Source organism: Myotis yumanensis, unplaced genomic scaffold, assembly GCF_028538775.1.
Source record: "Myotis yumanensis isolate MYYU_CA2020_CCGP unplaced genomic scaffold, mMyoYum1.0.hap1 SCAF_17, whole genome shotgun sequence".
NCBI classification, from domain to species: domain Eukaryota; kingdom Metazoa; phylum Chordata; class Mammalia; order Chiroptera; family Vespertilionidae; genus Myotis; species Myotis yumanensis.
Genome location: NW_027223768.1, coordinates 26346016 through 26365246, shown reverse-complemented (window position 1 = coordinate 26365246; position 19231 = coordinate 26346016). Strand labels below are relative to the sequence as shown.

The 19231-nt window shown below is 37.5% G+C and overlaps 1 protein-coding gene across 1 annotated transcript in view; it reads right to left on the bottom strand.

The window, feature by feature from the left end:
* LOC138996160 (hemicentin-1) overlaps nt 1-19231 on the bottom strand; it is a 96597-nt gene that overhangs the window by 40393 nt on the left and 36973 nt on the right. Inside the window, exons 26-36 of the mRNA XM_070397113.1 lie at nt 19099-19206; nt 18543-18680; nt 18282-18416; nt 14678-14947; nt 12060-12250; nt 9189-9402; nt 7231-7365; nt 6646-6836; nt 5580-5661; nt 1024-1293; nt 289-459 (exon numbers count right to left, since the gene is read on the bottom strand). Of these exons, the coding sequence (XP_070253214.1) occupies nt 289-459; nt 1024-1293; nt 5580-5661; nt 6646-6836; nt 7231-7365; nt 9189-9402; nt 12060-12250; nt 14678-14947; nt 18282-18416; nt 18543-18680; nt 19099-19206 (1905 nt within the window). The remainder of the gene's footprint in view (nt 1-288; nt 460-1023; nt 1294-5579; nt 5662-6645; nt 6837-7230; nt 7366-9188; nt 9403-12059; nt 12251-14677; nt 14948-18281; nt 18417-18542; nt 18681-19098; nt 19207-19231) is intronic.

The following is a 19231-nucleotide window of genomic DNA, read 5'->3' as shown; positions in this document are numbered from 1 at the left end:
TGTGGCTCATTGGTTGAGAGTCGACCTATGAACCAGGAGGTCATGGTTTGCGGGCTAGATCCCCAGTGTGGGCTGTGCAGGAGGCAGCCCATCAATGGCTGTCTCTCATCATTGATGTTTCTCTCTCTCTCCCCCTCTCCCTTCCTCTCTGAAATCAATAAAAATATATTAAAATAAAAAAGAAAGTACTAAAAAAAAAAAAAAAAAAAGAAAGTACTAATTCTGGGCCAACCCATCGTTAGGAAACTGAAATGAACACATGTCTATCTGTCGAATAAAGAGTAGTACCTGGACACAGTTTATGTTGACAGTTCCGCATTTCTGAATCCGACCCTTGACAAGGCTTCCCACCATTGGCCGGAAGAGGGTTGTTGCACAGGCGACTTCTCTTCTGGATGCCTCTTCCACAGGTGACACTGCAGGCTCTCCAGGCAGACCACTGGGAAAACCCACCATGAACTACAAAGAAGACATTCTACTTGTCTCTGTTTTAGTAAACAAAAAACCTGCAAGTTGGATTTCATTAAGATGAGACTGGGTCGACAGCTAAGTCAGGAGCTGCTGAGAAATTGCTTATGGAAGCGCTCTTTTATGGCAAAATGAAAATCTAAGCGTGAGAGAAGAACTTCAGTTAACTAGAGTTTCTGCCCAACTCCAATCCTGACTCATGCGGACATGGCTACTGAAAGTACACAGCCAAGAAGTTTATATATCGTTTACCTTTAGAATATGCCTTTAAAAAAAAAGCAAAATATACACATTAATTTCTGAGAATAAAGTGGACTATTTTTTCAATCAAAAAAATTCAGTTTGGGAATTTAAATGATTAACTTGGTACTTTTTAGCTCTAATCTATATTTAGTCCCTTCAGCCTGCAAATTGTGATGTGCTTTATGTCCTAGCTCCATAAGCTAGAAGTGTCTCAAGGGTTAAGGAGGCTTTGGATTAAGATGCTTAATAATCTTTATGATTTGAGTTGCTCCGGGTGCTGTTTAATATGAATATCCATCTGATCACACTCACCTTGGACTGTGACTGGTACTCTGACCATGACAGAACCCATCAGATTTCGAGCAACACATTCATATTCAGATGTATCTTCTTTCTGAGCAGCAGAGATATATAACGAGTTGTTGGACAACACATTAACTCGGTCATCCCAGGGGATAGCGTGCCCTTGGCGAGACCACATAATGGCTGGATGAGGCTCTCCAGTGGCCTGACAATTCAATATGACTTTGCCACCAACATTAATAATTGTTGCTATTGGCTCCAGAGTGATAATAGGAGCACCTACAGGAAAAAAAGCACATAATGCTTCTTAGTTTTGGTGCACTAATATAAGCATTTTCATCAATATTATATAGTAACATTATTTTTAAAATTAGGTTAATTTGTTTATAAAACACTGTAGCTTCTCAGCTGCTGAGGTTGTAATTACCATTGATAGAATTTTCATAGCTGTTTTATTTAGTAAGAGTCAAAATTTTAAATCCTTAAGCAGGGTAGCCTAGAGCCGCAGTCGCCAACCGGTGGTTTGTGGACCACTGGTGGTCCGTGAGGTCTGAAAGGTTGGCGACCGCTGGCGCAGAGCATGGGACCTGCAGTCAAGGTTTCTGAATTCAAGTCCTGCTTCCACTCCTTACTACCTCTCTAGATTTCATGTCCTTAAACATAGTACCTAGTTTGAAGGATTGTTAGACTCCACTAAGATGATATAGGCACAGCTCTTTGATAAGCTAAGACCAAAAGAGTATTAGTGCTATTGTTATCATTGCTGTTTTTTACATAATGAACATTCACGTATTTCACTTATATAATTTTTGTGGTAAAGAGTCATTATTAATCTATTTTTTCATTACAAATCATCATTCATTTATTCATTAAACACACATTGAGAGCCTACTATTTCCCAGGCATTGTGCTAGATGCTGAGGATACAGAGATAATAGATACAACGTCTTCTAGTCTGAAGGAGCTCATAGTCTACTGATAAGATAGACGAGTAACTAATTATTGAGTTGTGTTATAATATACTTATAGAATGAAGTAATAGGATAGGTAGAATACAACTTAGTAGAGTAGGTAAATGTGTGGAGACATGGGAACATAAACAAAAATACCTTAATAAATCACATGAAAGCATGTCACTGGAAATGGAGAGGAAAAAAGACATTCAAGAATTATCAAGAAAGTAGGAATGATAGGACTTTCTCATTGAATTGTATCAAGTAAAGGGAGGAATTAATGACTACAGGATTTTGATTTGGAAAATATAGTGTATGTTGGGCAACTTGATAGAACATTGGAGGAAGAACAGATTTGTTGGGAGGGAGTAAGGAATGGTGATTTGCATCCATTTAGAACTGTCTCTACACTTGAGGTATCTGAGGGACATTGCTGCAGAAATGTCTAGATGGAAAGTGAATATTCATTTCTGGAGTTCAGAATAAAGAATTGGGCTGAAACTACAGACTTGTGAGTCTTTCACATGTGGATAAGATTATTTCAGAAGTGAGTCTAAAATGAGAGGAAGAGGGCCAGAGACAGAAACTATTATTTAAGAGATGGACAGAAGGCAAACCCATCAATGGTACTAAGAACTGATCACTGAGGTAGGAAGAAAATCAGAGAAAATAGTATCCTGGCAACCAAAGGAAGGAGTTTCAAGAAGGAGGTAGGGGTTAATAGTTCCTATCGTGGATAATACCTGCTCCAGTGAAGTCATTGGAGAGAATGTAAAAGAAGTTGGACATAGCTGTTGATTGAATATTTATCGTTTTACAAGTCTACAGTGTCAAAATAGAATATGAAAGACGTCATGGGGGTTAAGAAGCTTGACTGCATTTTCAAAAATGGGTAAGATTATATATAAGAGAAGGGAGCCTATTGGAGAAAAGAAAATAGCATGGCCATGAATTTAGCTTTGAAAGGATGATTCATCCTGTGGCATGCAAGGTTTTAAACATGTGGTTAAAATCTTCAAATGAAAATCAGAAGGATTTGCATTTAAATAGGTAAGCGAAGGGGAGTGTGTATATCCTTGAAGGAACATGATGGGATGACAGCAGTGTTTTAGTGGGATTGAGTTAAAAGGAAGGATTAACTGCTCAAAGAGAGGGAATAAATATCAGATAATTCAGGGTGGTGGCTGCATAGTTTAGATCGAGAAGTGTATCTGGAATCATAGAACACAAAACAAAAAGATAGAAGTAAAATGTGTTTTATTGTGACATTAGTATGCTAGTATTTTATGTAAAGATATACTGATGTATTGTCTTTTCATATGAAGTTAGAACCTCAGGGAGAGTCATTAATGTATTATTTACATAAACGCCCACATCATCCTACATAACTGCCTTCCTACTGATGTTTACATTAACCTCACTCTAGGAACTTTCATTTCTTTCCCAGTGTTCAGATTACATTATGCATTCAATAAGCTTGCTGAATAAAGTAAATACTTCAGATTAATCGCTCAACACTAAATGGCAATATAATGACCAAATGAGCTCATCTGCTCATGTTATTATGGTCAAAGAAAGTGTCAAATAAAACTCAGAATCTTAATTGTAGATAACATAGTTGAACATTTCCAAATGCACACAAGGCTGTAAATTAATCCAACAGTAAAATTCCTTATGTACATCTTTCAAGGTTGACTTAATTCCACCAGTCACATAATGATCAGTTAAACATGGTCATTTTATCTAAATGAAGACATGGTTTCTGGTTCTTTAATCTTAATTTTAAACAAATTATCTTTTTGGCTTCTTTTATATGGCTCATTTATTTAAATGTGTTTACTGTCAGTAATTTTAAATGAGCTCATCTAATGCAGGCTGTCTTAAACCTGATCAGTGGAACACTCTTTCAGAAGAGATTAATCATGTGATGTTCTACCTACATTCACCCAAACAAGGAAGGGAGAAGTTTTCACGGGAATAACATTTATTTGGGAAATGTGGCATTTTATATCCTCCTCTTGTTGAGTTATAACTCACATCAGCATATTAACATTTTTGGAAAGATCTGCAATATAGAAACTTTACTGCATATAGTGGGTGTTCTTTATATATATTTAATAAATGAATGAATGTTGTTTAATCTTTTTTCCCCTCAGACTTATTTGACCATCAAACTCAACTTTTTTTCTAACAACATTCCACAAGGTTATCATTTGATAAATATGCACTTAGCAAGATAATGGAAACAACTTAAGTATCTGTTGATGGATGCATGGATAAAGAAAATGGTGTATGTGTGGTGTGTAAATACCTGTATAATATATATATATATTTCAGCCCTAAAAAAAAGAAGGAAGTTCTGCTGTTTGAGACAACATGGGTAGACCTGGAGGGCACTATGTTAATGAAATAAGCCAGACAGAGAGAGACAAATAGCATATGCTATCATTTATATGTAGAATCTTAAAAAAAAAAAGTCCAACTCATAGAAACAAAGAGTAGATGAGTGGTTGCCAGAGGGTGGAGGATGGGAAAAATGGGAAGATGTTGGTCAAAGGATACAAACTTTCCATTATAAGATGAACAGGTTCTGAGGAGCTAATGTATAGCTTGGTGATTTTAGTTAATAATACTGCATTGTATACTTGAAATCTGCTAAGTGTATAGGTCATTAGTGTTCTCACCAAAAAATAAACCAAAACAAGCAGTAACTGGGTAAGGTGATGGATGTGTTAATTAACTTCTTTGTGGTAATCAAGTCACAACACTTACGTATATCAAGTCATCACATTGTACACTCTGAATGTTCACAATTTTGTCAATTATACCTCAATAAAGCTGGAGGGAAAAGACTGTCTTAGACATTGTAAAAACATCTATTCAATGTTAAATTCTTACAGAAAAGTGGTTTGGCAAATAGCTGTTAGTAAATACCAGTCAACAGCATCTCTCCATAGTGAAGGAAGAAGATGTAAATTCATCCCCTTAAGTATTGAGCCTATTCACTAAAGTCGGTTGGCTTAAGTTCTCAACTCAATGACGCTGTCCGCGGGTTAGTCCCTGAAGTGGTTCTGGGGACTGTCCAATGGGCCTCTGGAGTCCTTCCTGTTTTTCTAATTATGAAAGCGCTTTCTTCCGGGGGCTTCATGGTGAGTAGGATAAGCCTGCCCAGATCACATAGTTATTCCATGGAAATAGCGATAGATCTGGAGCACTTTTGAGGTCGTTTACACTCGTCTTTATTTTTAGTACACATTTTTAAAGAGCCACAGAATGGCATCGTTGCAAGCACTTTACAAGAACTGCAGTGAGCTATAAGAAGAGTATTCAATGTAATATATTGCAAATAAACAACAAACAAAAAGCTCTGCCATGAAGCACCTGCGATTTTGAACTGCATGTGTTAGATAAAATAGAGAAAAATGCCTGTGCCAAACTGTATCTGCCTTACGCTCCATAAGAAGGGCTCCGTCAGCCGCAGAGCCTAAGAGTGGACACGCTCTGAAAACTGCTGTTGATGTACCTGCTATAAAGCTAAGGAAAGTGGACATTCTTTAATAGGCAACCTTGCTTTGATCAGGGGTTTAACTGGAATGTAATGAAGCAGCTTACTCTGCAGAGTCAGGCTCACGCTGCGCTCCACCACCCCAGCCTCGTTAGCAGCTACACATGTGTAGTCACCGGCATCGTCATTCTAAGGAAAAAGCAGCGTTTGTGGAAACGTGAGCGCACAGAGCAGGGCAAATACCTTCGTTCAGCATGACACTAGTTTATATGAAATTTTCTTTTTGAGACGGCAGTTTAATGGAAATAGAAAAACCTACATATCTTTGACCTCATAAATAGGTTAAAAAAAAAGAAGTAGAAAGAGAAATTCCTAGCCTAGTTTTTTTCAAAATAGCTCATTATTGCTCTCTGGGATAATACTTAACTAGGAAACCAAAGCAAAAAATAGCATTTTAAAATAATCATCTATCCAAAATTATCTTACTAAAGGAACATGTTGATGCTATGCTTATAGTAACTTAAAAGCATTAAAATAATCAGGACAAATGAGTAACTATGGAGTCTTTTCTAATGGGGATTAGTTCAAAATTTAGGGGATAACCAACAACATCTAATGGTGAAACTAAAAACCAAGGAGAATAAAGAGTGAGATTGGTCACTGGATTAGGTGGTTAGATAGCATATTTTAATTATTATTTCAATTAATTCAAAAACAGGTTAACAAATTACCCATATGTAGTCTAGCTGATAAATTTTTAGATAAAATATTTCATTCACATGACCCTCAAATTAGAATAACTTAAAGCGCTACTCATTTTCCAAATTACTGAAGTTTTTGGAAAGCCTAATATATAGTTATTGACTCAGTGATGAAAACTGCCCTAAAATTTGTTTGTAATTGTGTTTGTGATTCTTCAATTTCCTGTTCTACTGTTGCTAACTAATAGGCCAATGATCATGAACAAAGCAGAAAAATTATTTTATGGCTCATACTTCTTCGAAAGGCCTAAAAAGAATAGCTCTGAACCACTGTTTCAGTTTTTTTTTATAACAACCCATTGATTCAGATTTTACGATTTAAATAAAAATGCAGGAGAAACTTTTCCCATCCATGGCACCTATAGAAAGGCATCCATTGTGGCAGTTGATCAACAATTCCAGTGCTACTTACTACGGTGCCATAAATGGCCAGGGAGCCATTGCCAAGTTGGTGGATTCTGTGGTTAATTTCAATATCCACCCCCTTTCTGCTCCACTGGATGGTTGGGGCAGGATCGCCTTTGACCTCACAGTTCAGAATTGCATTTCCGCCAAGTGGTTCAATCCAATTAGAAGGGTAATCACCTTTGAAGACTGGAGGTTCTGGGAAAAAACACAAGGCAAAGTATAAGTAAAAGGAAGCTCTGATCATTTCTTTGTGATGTTGAGCTATTTAGAAAGGTCATTTAGTGAAAGGTACAGCCACTTTCAAACCCCATGAATTTTCCAAAATCAACGGCTCATGCTAATCAACTGGGTAATCTCACCAGTTTCAGATGGTTACACTTTGTGCCAAATGATCTCCTTACTTACTGCTTACCTACTTTGAGTTGCATGTTCAAAATATTCTATTTCTTATGAATTTGCATATCTGTGAATTAGGACTCAATGGATTAACAAACTGAAGGTATGGTGTATTACTACATAGTAAGAAAGGAAAATGCAAACCATTTATTATAAGTAAATTATGAATAAAAAATAGAGCCCTGTTACCTACCTTTCACATAAACAAATCCAACTGCCTTCACAACACCCATGCTGTTCTCTGCGGTGCACACGTAAGTACCCGAATCCTCTTTGGAAACCCTTTCAATAACAAGTTCACTGTGTCCGTTGACACTGTCAAAGTGGGCTGAGAGAAACAAGTTGGGGAACAACACAAATGCCTCTCAGTAATCTGGGAAAACAATCACAACAGCTCCGCATTTTGCAGGTTAGATTTATGTGTTAGTCAGCAGTTTGAACCCGAGATCTCATCATGACCTGGGAGAAGAGAGCCTTTCCCACAGATCCCTTCCTCTGGGCTATTTTCTCTGTCTATAGATGCTTGTTTGAAGAATGAAAAACAGCAGAAGGAGCAGGAAAAGAGAGCGAAAACAAACATTTTAAAAATTATTTTAGATTGAAAATACGCCTTTCATCTCCAAGTGTTGCCTAAATCTGGTTCGTAGTCTCTCTGGGTTTCAAAAATCTCTCACTCAGAAATATGACATTTTCCATTTAATTTATCTCACCACCACTTTTCCTCCCGAACAATTTCCATCAAAAACATGAAATTTTTTTCAGTTACAATTTAACTGACTTGGCAGGTCCAAGGGAATGTCTGTACACCAACCAGGAAGAAGTACACCAGTTAGGTAATGACAACATGATTAAATTTGTAATAATTTAAACTTCTCTATAATCAGTGGGGATATAAATACTTACAAAGGTAGTTATAACATTTGGAGTACACTAAAAGGTTAATCCTAAAGCAACTGATACTAAATAAGATTCTGATTAGACCAGCCAATATAGAATTATATTAAGTATATATTTATCTTGCATGATTTTCCCACTCAAACTACTTTTTAAAATTTCATACTGCTGAACATTAAGTGAAAATTTAGGCTTTAAAATTTAAAGCTAAATAAGTACTACACCTTCAGAAAATAGTACTTAAGATATTTTTGTACGTTATTTTCCTTTAGTGACATATACTATTATTATTAATGTAATATAGTTGATGAATTCCAGTCATTAACGTAAATATTTGTAAAAGAAAGATCTAAAGTTTATTACTGCATTTCTAGAAAGATACTTATTAAATTCTAATAGTGCAGGATTTCAGAACTCAGTTTTGGACAAGTTTTATTACGGCATTGTCTTTATGCTCATAAGAAAGTCTAACAAATAAGGAGATATTTGTCGTCCCAGCTCTTGAGTTCCAGGCACTAACTACATCAATATGTAGTGCACATATTGACTAGAAATTTCTACATAACCAATCTACACTGTAATAGAGATTAATGCATACAGTGAGAAGCAAAGTTCTCCGTAAAATTAAGACTCTAATGGTAGCCAACTTAATTCATTTATCAATGATAAAGGAGTTCCAGTGGGGATAAATTTAGGTGCCAGTATTTACAATACAATTTTCTCCTGGGGGAGACAGATTATTTTTAGGTTAAAAATATCTACTTATGTCCTGCAATATATGGTCCTGTGACCAACTTATCCTTTCAAAAGAAAGGCAAGAATATAATATTCGAGGTACAGGTGAAAATCCAGGCCAAGTTACACATTTTACAGAATGTGGAGCAATCAATTCTTTTAAAAATTGTTTTCTGTTTTGATTTTTTCAGAGAGAGAGAGAGAGAGAGAGAGAGAGAGAGAGAGAGGGAAGGAGTGGGAGAGAGAGAAACATTGATGTGAGAATGAAACATTGATTGGCTGCCTCTTGCATGCCCCCCACCAGGATCCAGCCTGCAACTCGGGCATGTGCCCCAACCGGGAATCGAACTGGTAACCTTTCAGTGCATGGGATGATGCCCAACCAAATGAGCCACATCAGCCTGGGCGAGCAATCAATTCTTCATGTCACTTTCAATCAATCCCCATAGCTAAAGGAATGAAGATTGGATTAGAGTTCTTTGTGGGCGTATTTCTTCTCTTTTGAAGAATTAAATTACCAACCTGGGATAATATTGTTGTTGAAGGTCCATGTTAACTTGGGCAGTGGAATACCAGTTGCTTTACAGCTTAATCGTAGCTTTTCTCCTTTATTTAATGACACATCACCAGGAAGTTCAGTGAAAGTGGGGAGAACATGTACAGTCAGGCTGACAGTGTGTGTGTCTTCACCTGCAGCGTTGTTTGCAACACAGGTATAGGTGCCAGAATCCTCCAGCTTAAAGAAAGAAAAGTCATAGTGCTTAAAATTACATAGTCTCACATCACATTAGACAAAATACACAAACTTGCACAGCTTGGTCCCCAAAGGAGCATTCTTATAGAAAGACAGTTTAAATTTCTATCTTGTAGTCTGCCCCATCTGTCTAGCTTTCGGCATAACATAAATTAATATGTATATGAATTTAAACAAAAGCCTATACCTTATAGAACTCTAGCATTTTATGGTCTTAAGAGCCCAGAAAACTCTACATTCTAAAGTTTATCAAACAGCTGGTGTACTTCTGCTCTGCATTGTGCAAATACAGAACAAGTAATTCTAAAGACTGGTTGCCTCTCGACAGTAGAGTTGGCGCTCTGGGTAACGTGGCACCAAAGCCTACCAACATTTTAAAGGAAATAACAAGAGTAGGGGCAGTATTACCTGCACTTCCGAAGTTTCACTTGCTAAATCCAACTGCCAGTTCTTGGCACGCATGTTACCATCGTAACTAGCTAGTTATTAATATTAATAACAGGAAAGGAACCAAGGGGAGGCCAGACATTATAAGCCTAGTCATCTGGGCAGCTTTACGAGGAAGCTGCAGTTTTACACTTTCACCAGTCCCTTCCCTGAAGATCACTGGGGGAAGAGACCAGACAAAGGGGAAATGGATGCATGCATAGCGAAGTAGAAAAGGTGCTTGTCTGTCATTCTAACCTAGAAAAAACACACCAGGGTAACTCGCTAAAGGGGGTGGAGCCACTGCAAGCCTGAGAAATCTTAGTAAGGGTAAAATCCCCCAATAAAGCAGTTTGTTCTCTTGTTCCTCGTGTCTCTCCTGCTTCCTTGCACTCGTCCATGTGCTAGTCTGTCATGTGGCCCTAGAGCAGGGGTGGGCAAACTTTTTGACTCGAGGGCCACAATGGGTTCTTAAACTGGACCGGAGGGCCGGAACAAAAGCATGGATGGAGTGTTTGTGTGAACTAATATAAATTCAAAGTAAACAATCATTACATAAAAGGGTACGGTCTTTTTTTTTTTTTTTTAGTTTTATTCATTTCAAACGGGCCGGATCTGGCCCGCGGGCCGTAGTTTGCCCACGGCTGCCCTCGAGGCTGCATGGTCTATGGCCATGCAGCCCCCACACAATGGACTGCAGATGGGGACACAAGCTAAGCTAGCCTGATGCTGGACTGGACTGTGCAAATATGGAGTGGAAACTCTGGACCCTGGCTTTAATCCTTGCTCTGCTGAAGATAAAATGGGACTTTTCCTTTGACAGGATGGAGCGAGATGGGGCCTTGGAAATTCCGGGTTTTCATTCCACAGAAATAAAACTTTCCACAATACCTCATCTTCTGGCGGAGGCCTCAGGAAACCCTTATTCCTGTGTCACCCCAAGAAACCCACTTCCACCAGCAATAGGTGGGGACACAGAGAACATCCCACTGATAACTATCTTACTGGATTTATTGGTGGCATGTGAATTATGACTCCCTTCTCTTTGAGACCATGTCTTCACTTGGCTTCCTGGATACCCAACTCCCCTAGTTTATTTCCTATCTCATTGGTTGCTCATTTTCCATCTCCTTTTGCTGACTGCCCCTAAACATTACATCTTAATGTTGCCATGTGAAAGGTCCCAGTCATTGGCCCTCTTTTCGTCTTTATCTGCACTCAATTCCTTGGTGCACTCATACAGACTTATGGCTTAAAATACCCTTCTATATAAGTATCAGTATTTCCAGCTCAGATCTCTCTTCTAAATTCCAACTATACTGAACTTCTCAGTTCAACTCTCTGCTTGGATGCCTAAAACTCATGTCCAAAACTGAACTCCAATTTCCCTTTCCCCCTTCCTGTTCTAGCTTAACTTTTAATTTCTCTGAAATCGGAATACAACTTAAAAACTGGTCATCTGCGCTAGTTTGCTTGTTTACATTTTTTTTCTTAGTGGTATATAAAAAAATGATCCATCTTACTACTGAAGGAACTTTAGATTTGAAATGAGACTTTTGCTGGCACATGTGATTGAGTTAGGGCCTACTGACCTAGCCTACCACTAGGGCTATATACCTGGTAATCCCAGGGGTCTGATTCAGATAAAGTAAATGGGATCAGCTTTATCATTTTAATATATTCCTCCTCAAGGGGACAACCAGTGAAAAACCGAGATGCTTCTGATAGCTACGATTCTGCAGACGGATGAGGTACCACCTGAGAATAGGAAAAAACCCTCAGCGTGCATAGATCCCTAAGACTTTAGTTTCCTTGTCAATGATTAGAAAGGGTTATTTAAAAACCTTGAAAGAACCAGAAAACTGTTTTTTATACTTTTTAAATAGCATATCAGACTTTCTTACATCTCCATTCTCCTAAGTGTTCCCATACATGGTTATAAGTATGGAATATAACAAAGACACTTAGAATTTTTTTCATAAAAAATAAAGTAACAGTTTTAGAAGGAGGGCATTCATGAGTTCCTACTATCTGTTTAATACTAGTCTCAGACCTGGGACATAAAATAAGTGTAAAATTAATTTTATAAACTGAATTTATAAGAGTATTTTTCTTTCATTATTAGAATACATATCTCCAAGTTAAACTATTGAAAGTTAAGAAGATAAATCAACAATCTGGCTCACTGTACTATCCATGTCTGTTACACTTACCACAACATTCTCCAGAATGAGTTCTCCATAGGGTTCAACAGTGTATTTTCCTAACAAATTGGCTAAAAGAACATTGTCTTTTTTCCAGTGAATTGCTGGTGTAGGGATTCCATCAGCCACACATGGAAAAACAGCCTGTGAATTCTCACTGACCGTGTAGTATACTTCCGTACTTCGAATTTTGGGTGGCACTATGGAGAGTTTAAAATAGATGGTCATTCAGGATGTTGAGTTCAATAATATATTTTTTTACATTGAAAATTAGCACAACAAAGAGTCTTTGGAAGGTGAATTTGCTAGAAATACTAAAAAAATCTATTAAGATATTGATTTGTTTGTCACTATAAAACCAATCAACACTTTTGATGCTAGCAAGAACTGTCAAGGATTTGAACTTATTGAGTATTTTACAGTTTCAGGGCAAATGACTTAGGGCAGGGTTGAAAATCTTGACATTTTATTTGACCTTCTTGAGTTTCTTTTCCTTTTGAAGTGAAGTAAAACAAACGCCAAACATGCTTCTTTTGTTGTAAACTGCTGGATTTGTATCAGAGACATATTGGGAGAATGAGCTAATGAAAGTTACCAGGTTAAACACTGTAACACACTGCCCCATACTGAATATCACAAAATGCTCAAGAAAAAGTAAATTATTGCAGTATTTCACGTGTTGCAACAGACGCAAGCAAAAGCAGGTCAAGATATTTAATTCAAGTTTTATACTGTCACAAAGGAAATTTATAGTGATTTAATCACTCTGTGCATTGTGATACCAAATATTTCCTGTGCCTCTACTTTTTGAACTAGAATTTTGGCAATAAAGATAAATTGAATGTTTTGGTGTACTAAAAAAAACACTTTAGTGGATGTAGAACTAAGATATTCTAAAGGAAAAAGTTTCTAAAGTTTTAAGAATATTTGGATCAAAAAGTAAAAATATCTTCCCTCCCAAAACAATGAACTTTGAAATTATTCAAATACATCAATGAGAAATGGATCCATTTTAATACCCTTTAAAAAGTGACAGGACAACAGTTGGTCTCAGTAAAAGTAAAGCTATTGTGTAAACTCCAATTTTTCATCCTTTTTATAATTATATGAGAAAATATACAAACATGATTGAATGAATATATGCATAAACATTACAAATATGAAAAACATAAGAACCTATTTTGTTTAATGGTACATCATAAATATTCAATTCATTTTTTATTGAATCATGCTGTATTTTTATTATCTCCTTTACACGGGTTTCTTTGGAGTTATTTATTTTGTTAGTTGTTATAGAGTTCCAACATTAGTACAATTACTTCAATTTATTCTTTTTCAAAATGAATAATTTAAGGCTATGCCTTTATATTTCAGTTTTGTTTTTGCCATACACCATGCATTTTGATATGCACTGTCCTTATTTTTATTATTTTCTAAATAATCTGAAAATAAAAACATATTATTTAACTCACTTGTTAGTTAGAATGGTATTTTGTAATTTGCTTGGGGTTGAGGTTTTGGCATTAAGAATTCATTACAGATGTCTAGCTTTGTGGGCAGGAATTGTGGCATGTTTTTAAAAAATCTTAATGATTTCTTTGTTGTTTAGTATCTGGTAAATTTTGGTAAATTTTCTACAAATACTCAAAAAGAAGGAGTGTTATTTATTTATTAGTTCCTTACTTATTAAAGGATCAATATATATTGATTAGATCAAATATATGAACTGAAAGCAATGTTTTTCTTTGGAAAGAAATGTAGAAAACTCATAAATGGTGATTTTTTTTTGTTTTGGCTAAATTATTCATTTATCAATTAAAAGTGATTTCACTTGAACTTTTACTGTAACTATGAAGCTGTAGGAAATTCAAATACAGCTGGTAAATAAAAAATAGCTTTCACAAACTTTTGAAAAAAGAAAAGCAGAAACTCATCATTAAAACAAGAGTAACTACTATTAGCAATACTAATATTACCTGTACTAATAATAGTTCTGAAAATAGTAATTAGAAACAGCTTGATTTGCTCAGTTTCCTACCACTGATATTAATAGTTATTCTATCATCAGTCTTACAATATATATTAACAACTAAAATATTTCAATACTGATCTTTAGATAGTCTGTCATTGAATACAAGGAAAATGTGGTACCTTTTTTCTGTTACAAAAACTATACATGTAAATATTTTTGCTACTTTAATGAATCAAAGAGATCTCTAATTCTCATCGGGTTCACACTATATTTATAACGTAGGTCGTGGTGATTAGTTTGGAGATGACTTTCGACTTGAGAAGTGAAGCAGAAGAATCGCAAATACAAACAGACTTCTCATAAGCCAAAGTACAGATCTCAGGAATCACAATATGAGGGGATCACTGGCAGCCTATTAACTATCCTGGACACATTATTAATAAAATATCTTTCTCACATGCAAATAAATGCCTACAGAAAACAGATTTGAAGGGCAAGTGTACCTGCAGCGTGTGCACACGCGCGCGCATACACACACACACACACACACACACACTATGAATGATTGGTTTTGCATGGTTTTTATTTCCATGGGGCCTCTTCTCTTTGCCATGGTAATGTTGTAGATTGAAATAATTTATGTGAAACCACCTACCGTGGACAGTGAGCTTGGCGCTCGAGCTGCTAGATCCTGCCACGTTAGCCGCCATGCATGTGTACTGGCCGGCGTCCTCGGGCTGAGCGAAGGCTATTTGCAAAGCCCCAGAGCTGAGGGTGCGCTGGCGGACTGACTCCACAATGGCATGGCCACCTTTATGCCACGTGATGTCAGGCGGTGGGAGGCCGTCCGCCTCACACGGTAGTGTGACAGGCTTATCCACAGCAATGATATACTCCTTTGGATGGACGCTGATGACAGGAGGAACTAAAAGATACAAAGTTCAAGTTTCATCTTAAAAGTATGAATGTACCATTCACACACCCTAGTACTCCCCTAGCAAAGTGAAGTCTCAGAGATAAGAAATAAAATTCTGACTTTAGCATATCATCAAAGGGTCAAGTTTGTTTTCATTGACCTCACTTCAGAAAAGTATTCTTTTCTTTTTTTTAAAAAATATATTTTATTGGTTTTTTACAGAGAGGAAGGGAGAGGGATAGAGAGTTAGAAACATCGATGAGAGAGAAACACCGATCAGCTGCCTCCTGCACATCTCCTACTGGGGATGTGCCCGCAACCCAGGTACATGCCCTTGACTGGAATCGAACCTGGGACCTTTCAGTCCGCAGGCCGATGCTCTATTCACTGAACCAAACTAGAAAAGTATTCTTTATATAGTTAACAAATGTCAACAACAATCAACTTTAAATAAGGATAAAAACATATATTCCCAAGGAATTCCATATCCAGAAAATTTAGGCGGTGTTGACAGGCACTTCTTTAACATGCATGTATTGTGTGATTCACTTCAGCTATTTAAGCTTTCAAAACAGACCCCCTTCAAAGTTTGGAAATTATTTAACTGCTCTCTACTTATGCATTTTCTATGGTGCTTAAGTATGGTGTCTCATACACAGTGGCCAAATTTAATGAAGTATTACTTGAATGAATGAATAAATAAATGAATGGGTCATGGAAAAAAAAAACTGTATAGATAAAACTTTTCCCACTTCTTCAGAAAATTATGGAAGGGCTGATGGTAAGGATTTCTCCTTCCTAGTGTTTACAATAGGTTGATTGCCATTAGGTATTGGTCTGGGTATTCTATTGAGACTTAAAGACAGCTTAAATTAGTGTGAGAGAACAACCAACCGCAAGCACAGGACAAAGGAAGGAGAGGAAGAGGATGGCCTCCCCACCTTCAAGGCCAGAGACGGTGACAAGTTGCAGAGACAGCCATGATGGAAAATTAAAAAACAATCCTCTGAAATATCCACCACCAATTCAAAAAAGCTTGAGAGACAAGGCCAACAATACTCATTGTTACCACAGGCTGACGAAGAAATGAAATCAGAGACAAGAGATCTCTGAAAACTCCACCCTTCCAAGTAAGACACTCCGTGCATGGCAAGACCCGGGGTCCTAGGACTGTCTGCCACATCTCCAGGGGCTACGGAGAAATGGTCAACTATGTCGAGACCAAATCTTAGGCTACGCTAAAGGTAATAAGTGAAATAAAATCCCCAGGTTGTGAAAAAATACGAATAAGCATGTTACAATAATTTTTACCAACCAAAATTATCTGGTTGAATCTGTGCTTGCAATTGCATACTGTATCTGCAAGGAGCGGCTGTATTCAGAATTGTTCCCGTCTCTAGAGCACACAATGATCTCTGGCTGTTTTTGGGATGTTGAAATGCTCTTAGTTGTTTAATGTGTTTCTTTGTCCCAGAATTGCTCATATTGATAATTTTAATCAATTGGAGAAAACAAACAAACAAACAAACAAACAAAAAAGCCACCTCAGTCTGGAACTGTTCTTTTCCATGACCTCTGTATTATCAAGACCAATAAGTATTTCTTGGTCCTGACCCTACGTGACCTCTCACGTTCATTCAACAAAGCTGTCCACTCACTCGTTGAAACTCTCCTCTCCCACCTTCAGTCTCGTTCTCCTCTGACTCCTCTGCCCCCTCCTTTTTATCTTTTCCAGTGTCTTCTCCTTTCTGGGGCCCCTAAACAATGCAGTGTCCCAGGGGGCTTTGTCCTTATCTCTTTTCTATGCAAATTCTCAACCAATCTTGTGAATTAAAATATAATTGTTACTTCCTCATTGATATCTTAGATATTTCTCCCATGAGTCCTGAATTCATAAATATTCATATCTCTCTACTTGACATCGTTAGGATTTTGAATAGTTTCCCACATTTAACATGATTAAGCACAAATCCTGGTTTCCTTTCTCCTACCAGTTCCTTCCTTGCATTCCCCGTGGCGTAATCATCACTCACCAGCTCAAGCCCAAAGCCCAGTGATTCTTCTTTTTTCCTAACCTCTCAAATCTGATTTATCAGCAATCATGGCAATTACGCCTCCATAAATATTCTCAACCCATCACTTTTTTTTCATTAACCCTTGAAACTCCCCAGTCCTGGCCAGACCATAATACCCTGCCTAGATGACTTTAATAGCTCTTCCAGCTCTAGTTTTGCCTTTTCTCTAAACTATTAGCTGCATAGCAGTGAAAGAGATCATCCTAAAACCAAATCAGAGTTCTGGTTAAAGGCTTCCCAATGCACAGACAATGAAATCTAACCTTCCTGCGGTCCTTCGGCCCTCCATGCACTGGCCCTGCCTTCTTTTCTGACCTCCCTCGCGTTTGCCAGCCCCTCCCCCCCTCACTCATCACTGTCTAGCCACACTGGCATGCTGCTTTCTTACTCTTTCCTGTCTTTGGGCCATTGCACATGCTGTCCTCTTTCAGACACTCCGCCACCTTACAGGCTCACCCTAGCTCATCAATCAAGTCTCAGCTCACATGGGACCTCCTCAAACAAGGCACTTTAACCGCTGAAGTGGTCCCCACGTTTCCCCATTATTCTCCATCTCAGCCGTTTGTTTTTTCTTCTGAATGGCATATATCAGAATTTATAATTATTTTATTTGGTAGTTTTCTTCTCCATACTAGAAGGGAAGATTCATGTCTGTAATGTTCAATGTATTTCCACTTATTATCCCAATAAATATTTGTTGAAAAAGACAAAGAAATTAGATTTACAATCTGCAGGGAAGTGAGCTTTACTATAATAATGAATTCATCATAAGAAAATCACGCTATAAGGAAATTCAAAATCAGCAAATTCAGTGGCTCAGAACCTATTTTCAGTGCATTTAATTTACAATAGCAATGCATAGGATATGAAAATTATATCAAGAAAATACCAGTTAAATGTGGAAAAAAACCATTTTGTCTTGAGAACAATTTTCATCCCATCAACTTGGTTTAACTGCTATTATAATATGTTTTTAGGGGGATATTGCAATCTAATGTTTCAATTATGGAGAGAATGGCTTTAAAAATCACCTTCAATGAAACAGAGTCCCAAACAGCCGTTCACAGATCAAAATATGATGAGATGCCCCAGTTTTCTTATACAAACAATGCCAAAAAAACCCTCCCAAAACTTAAATTTTTTTTCTTCGTAAGGGTCATAGATGACATAAACTAAGAGAGTTAACAACTATTTTAGACATATGAATTTTGGTATTCATGGTTGCAGCAGCTTTGCAATGAAGACATACGGATTTGTGATTTGGGTACCTTGAACATTTAACTTGATTTTGCCCAAGGCTGTACCAGCTGGATTCTGAGCCACACACATGTAAGAGCCGGCATCCTCTCTCACGGCTCTGGAGATCTGCAAGCCGCCACCAGGAAGAACTGCATGGCCGTTGCCTACATCACAGTAAGGAACGCGGAGTGAGAAGAATTTTTATTTCCATTGAAAAAAAATGACACTGACTTCTGAATCAGAAAGCACCGTCTAGCCACGGTTTTCTTGATAGAAACTGTGGGAGGTACCTGAAGTGATGACATTGATGCCTTCTTTTTGCCAAGTAATGAAAGGACTGGGTGTCCCTGTGGCTTCACATGGTAACAGAATGGGATTGTTTAGAATGACGTCCAGTTCACTTGGCTGAGGATGAATGGCTGGAGGCTCTAGAAGAACCAATCAACAGAAATAAACAATGCCACTCATTGGTGGCAGACAAGTCTATAGTAGCCATGAGGTTAAACGTGCCCAGATTCATAATTCCAAAACTGCTGTGAGTTGACTGTCCCAGGGAAAAGTGAATATTGGCCACATTACATTTTTTTTTAGTCTTGCTGCTACTGTAGCCAGTTTCCATTAGAAGACCAGAAACAGGAACAGGTTATAAAAATTCAAGAAGAAAAATAACTTGGCAATTGTTCTGTGGCGTTTATTATCTGTGTGTCTTCTTTAGTCTATTGAAGACTACCTAGCAGGCTTTCTTATCCTCAACATATTACTGTGGTTCACAGCTCTAGAATAAACATGACAAAACAAAACAAAAAGCCAACGTCAAGTTTTTAATGAGTCAGCAGTCTTCCATACCTTGGACATGAAGGGTCACGTGTCGATGTGCAGAACCAGCCGCGTTCCTGGCGACACAAGTATATCTTCCCGCATGGCTCAATTCAGTGGCAAATATTTCAATTGCTCCTAAAAAGAAAAAAAGTTTTCATGC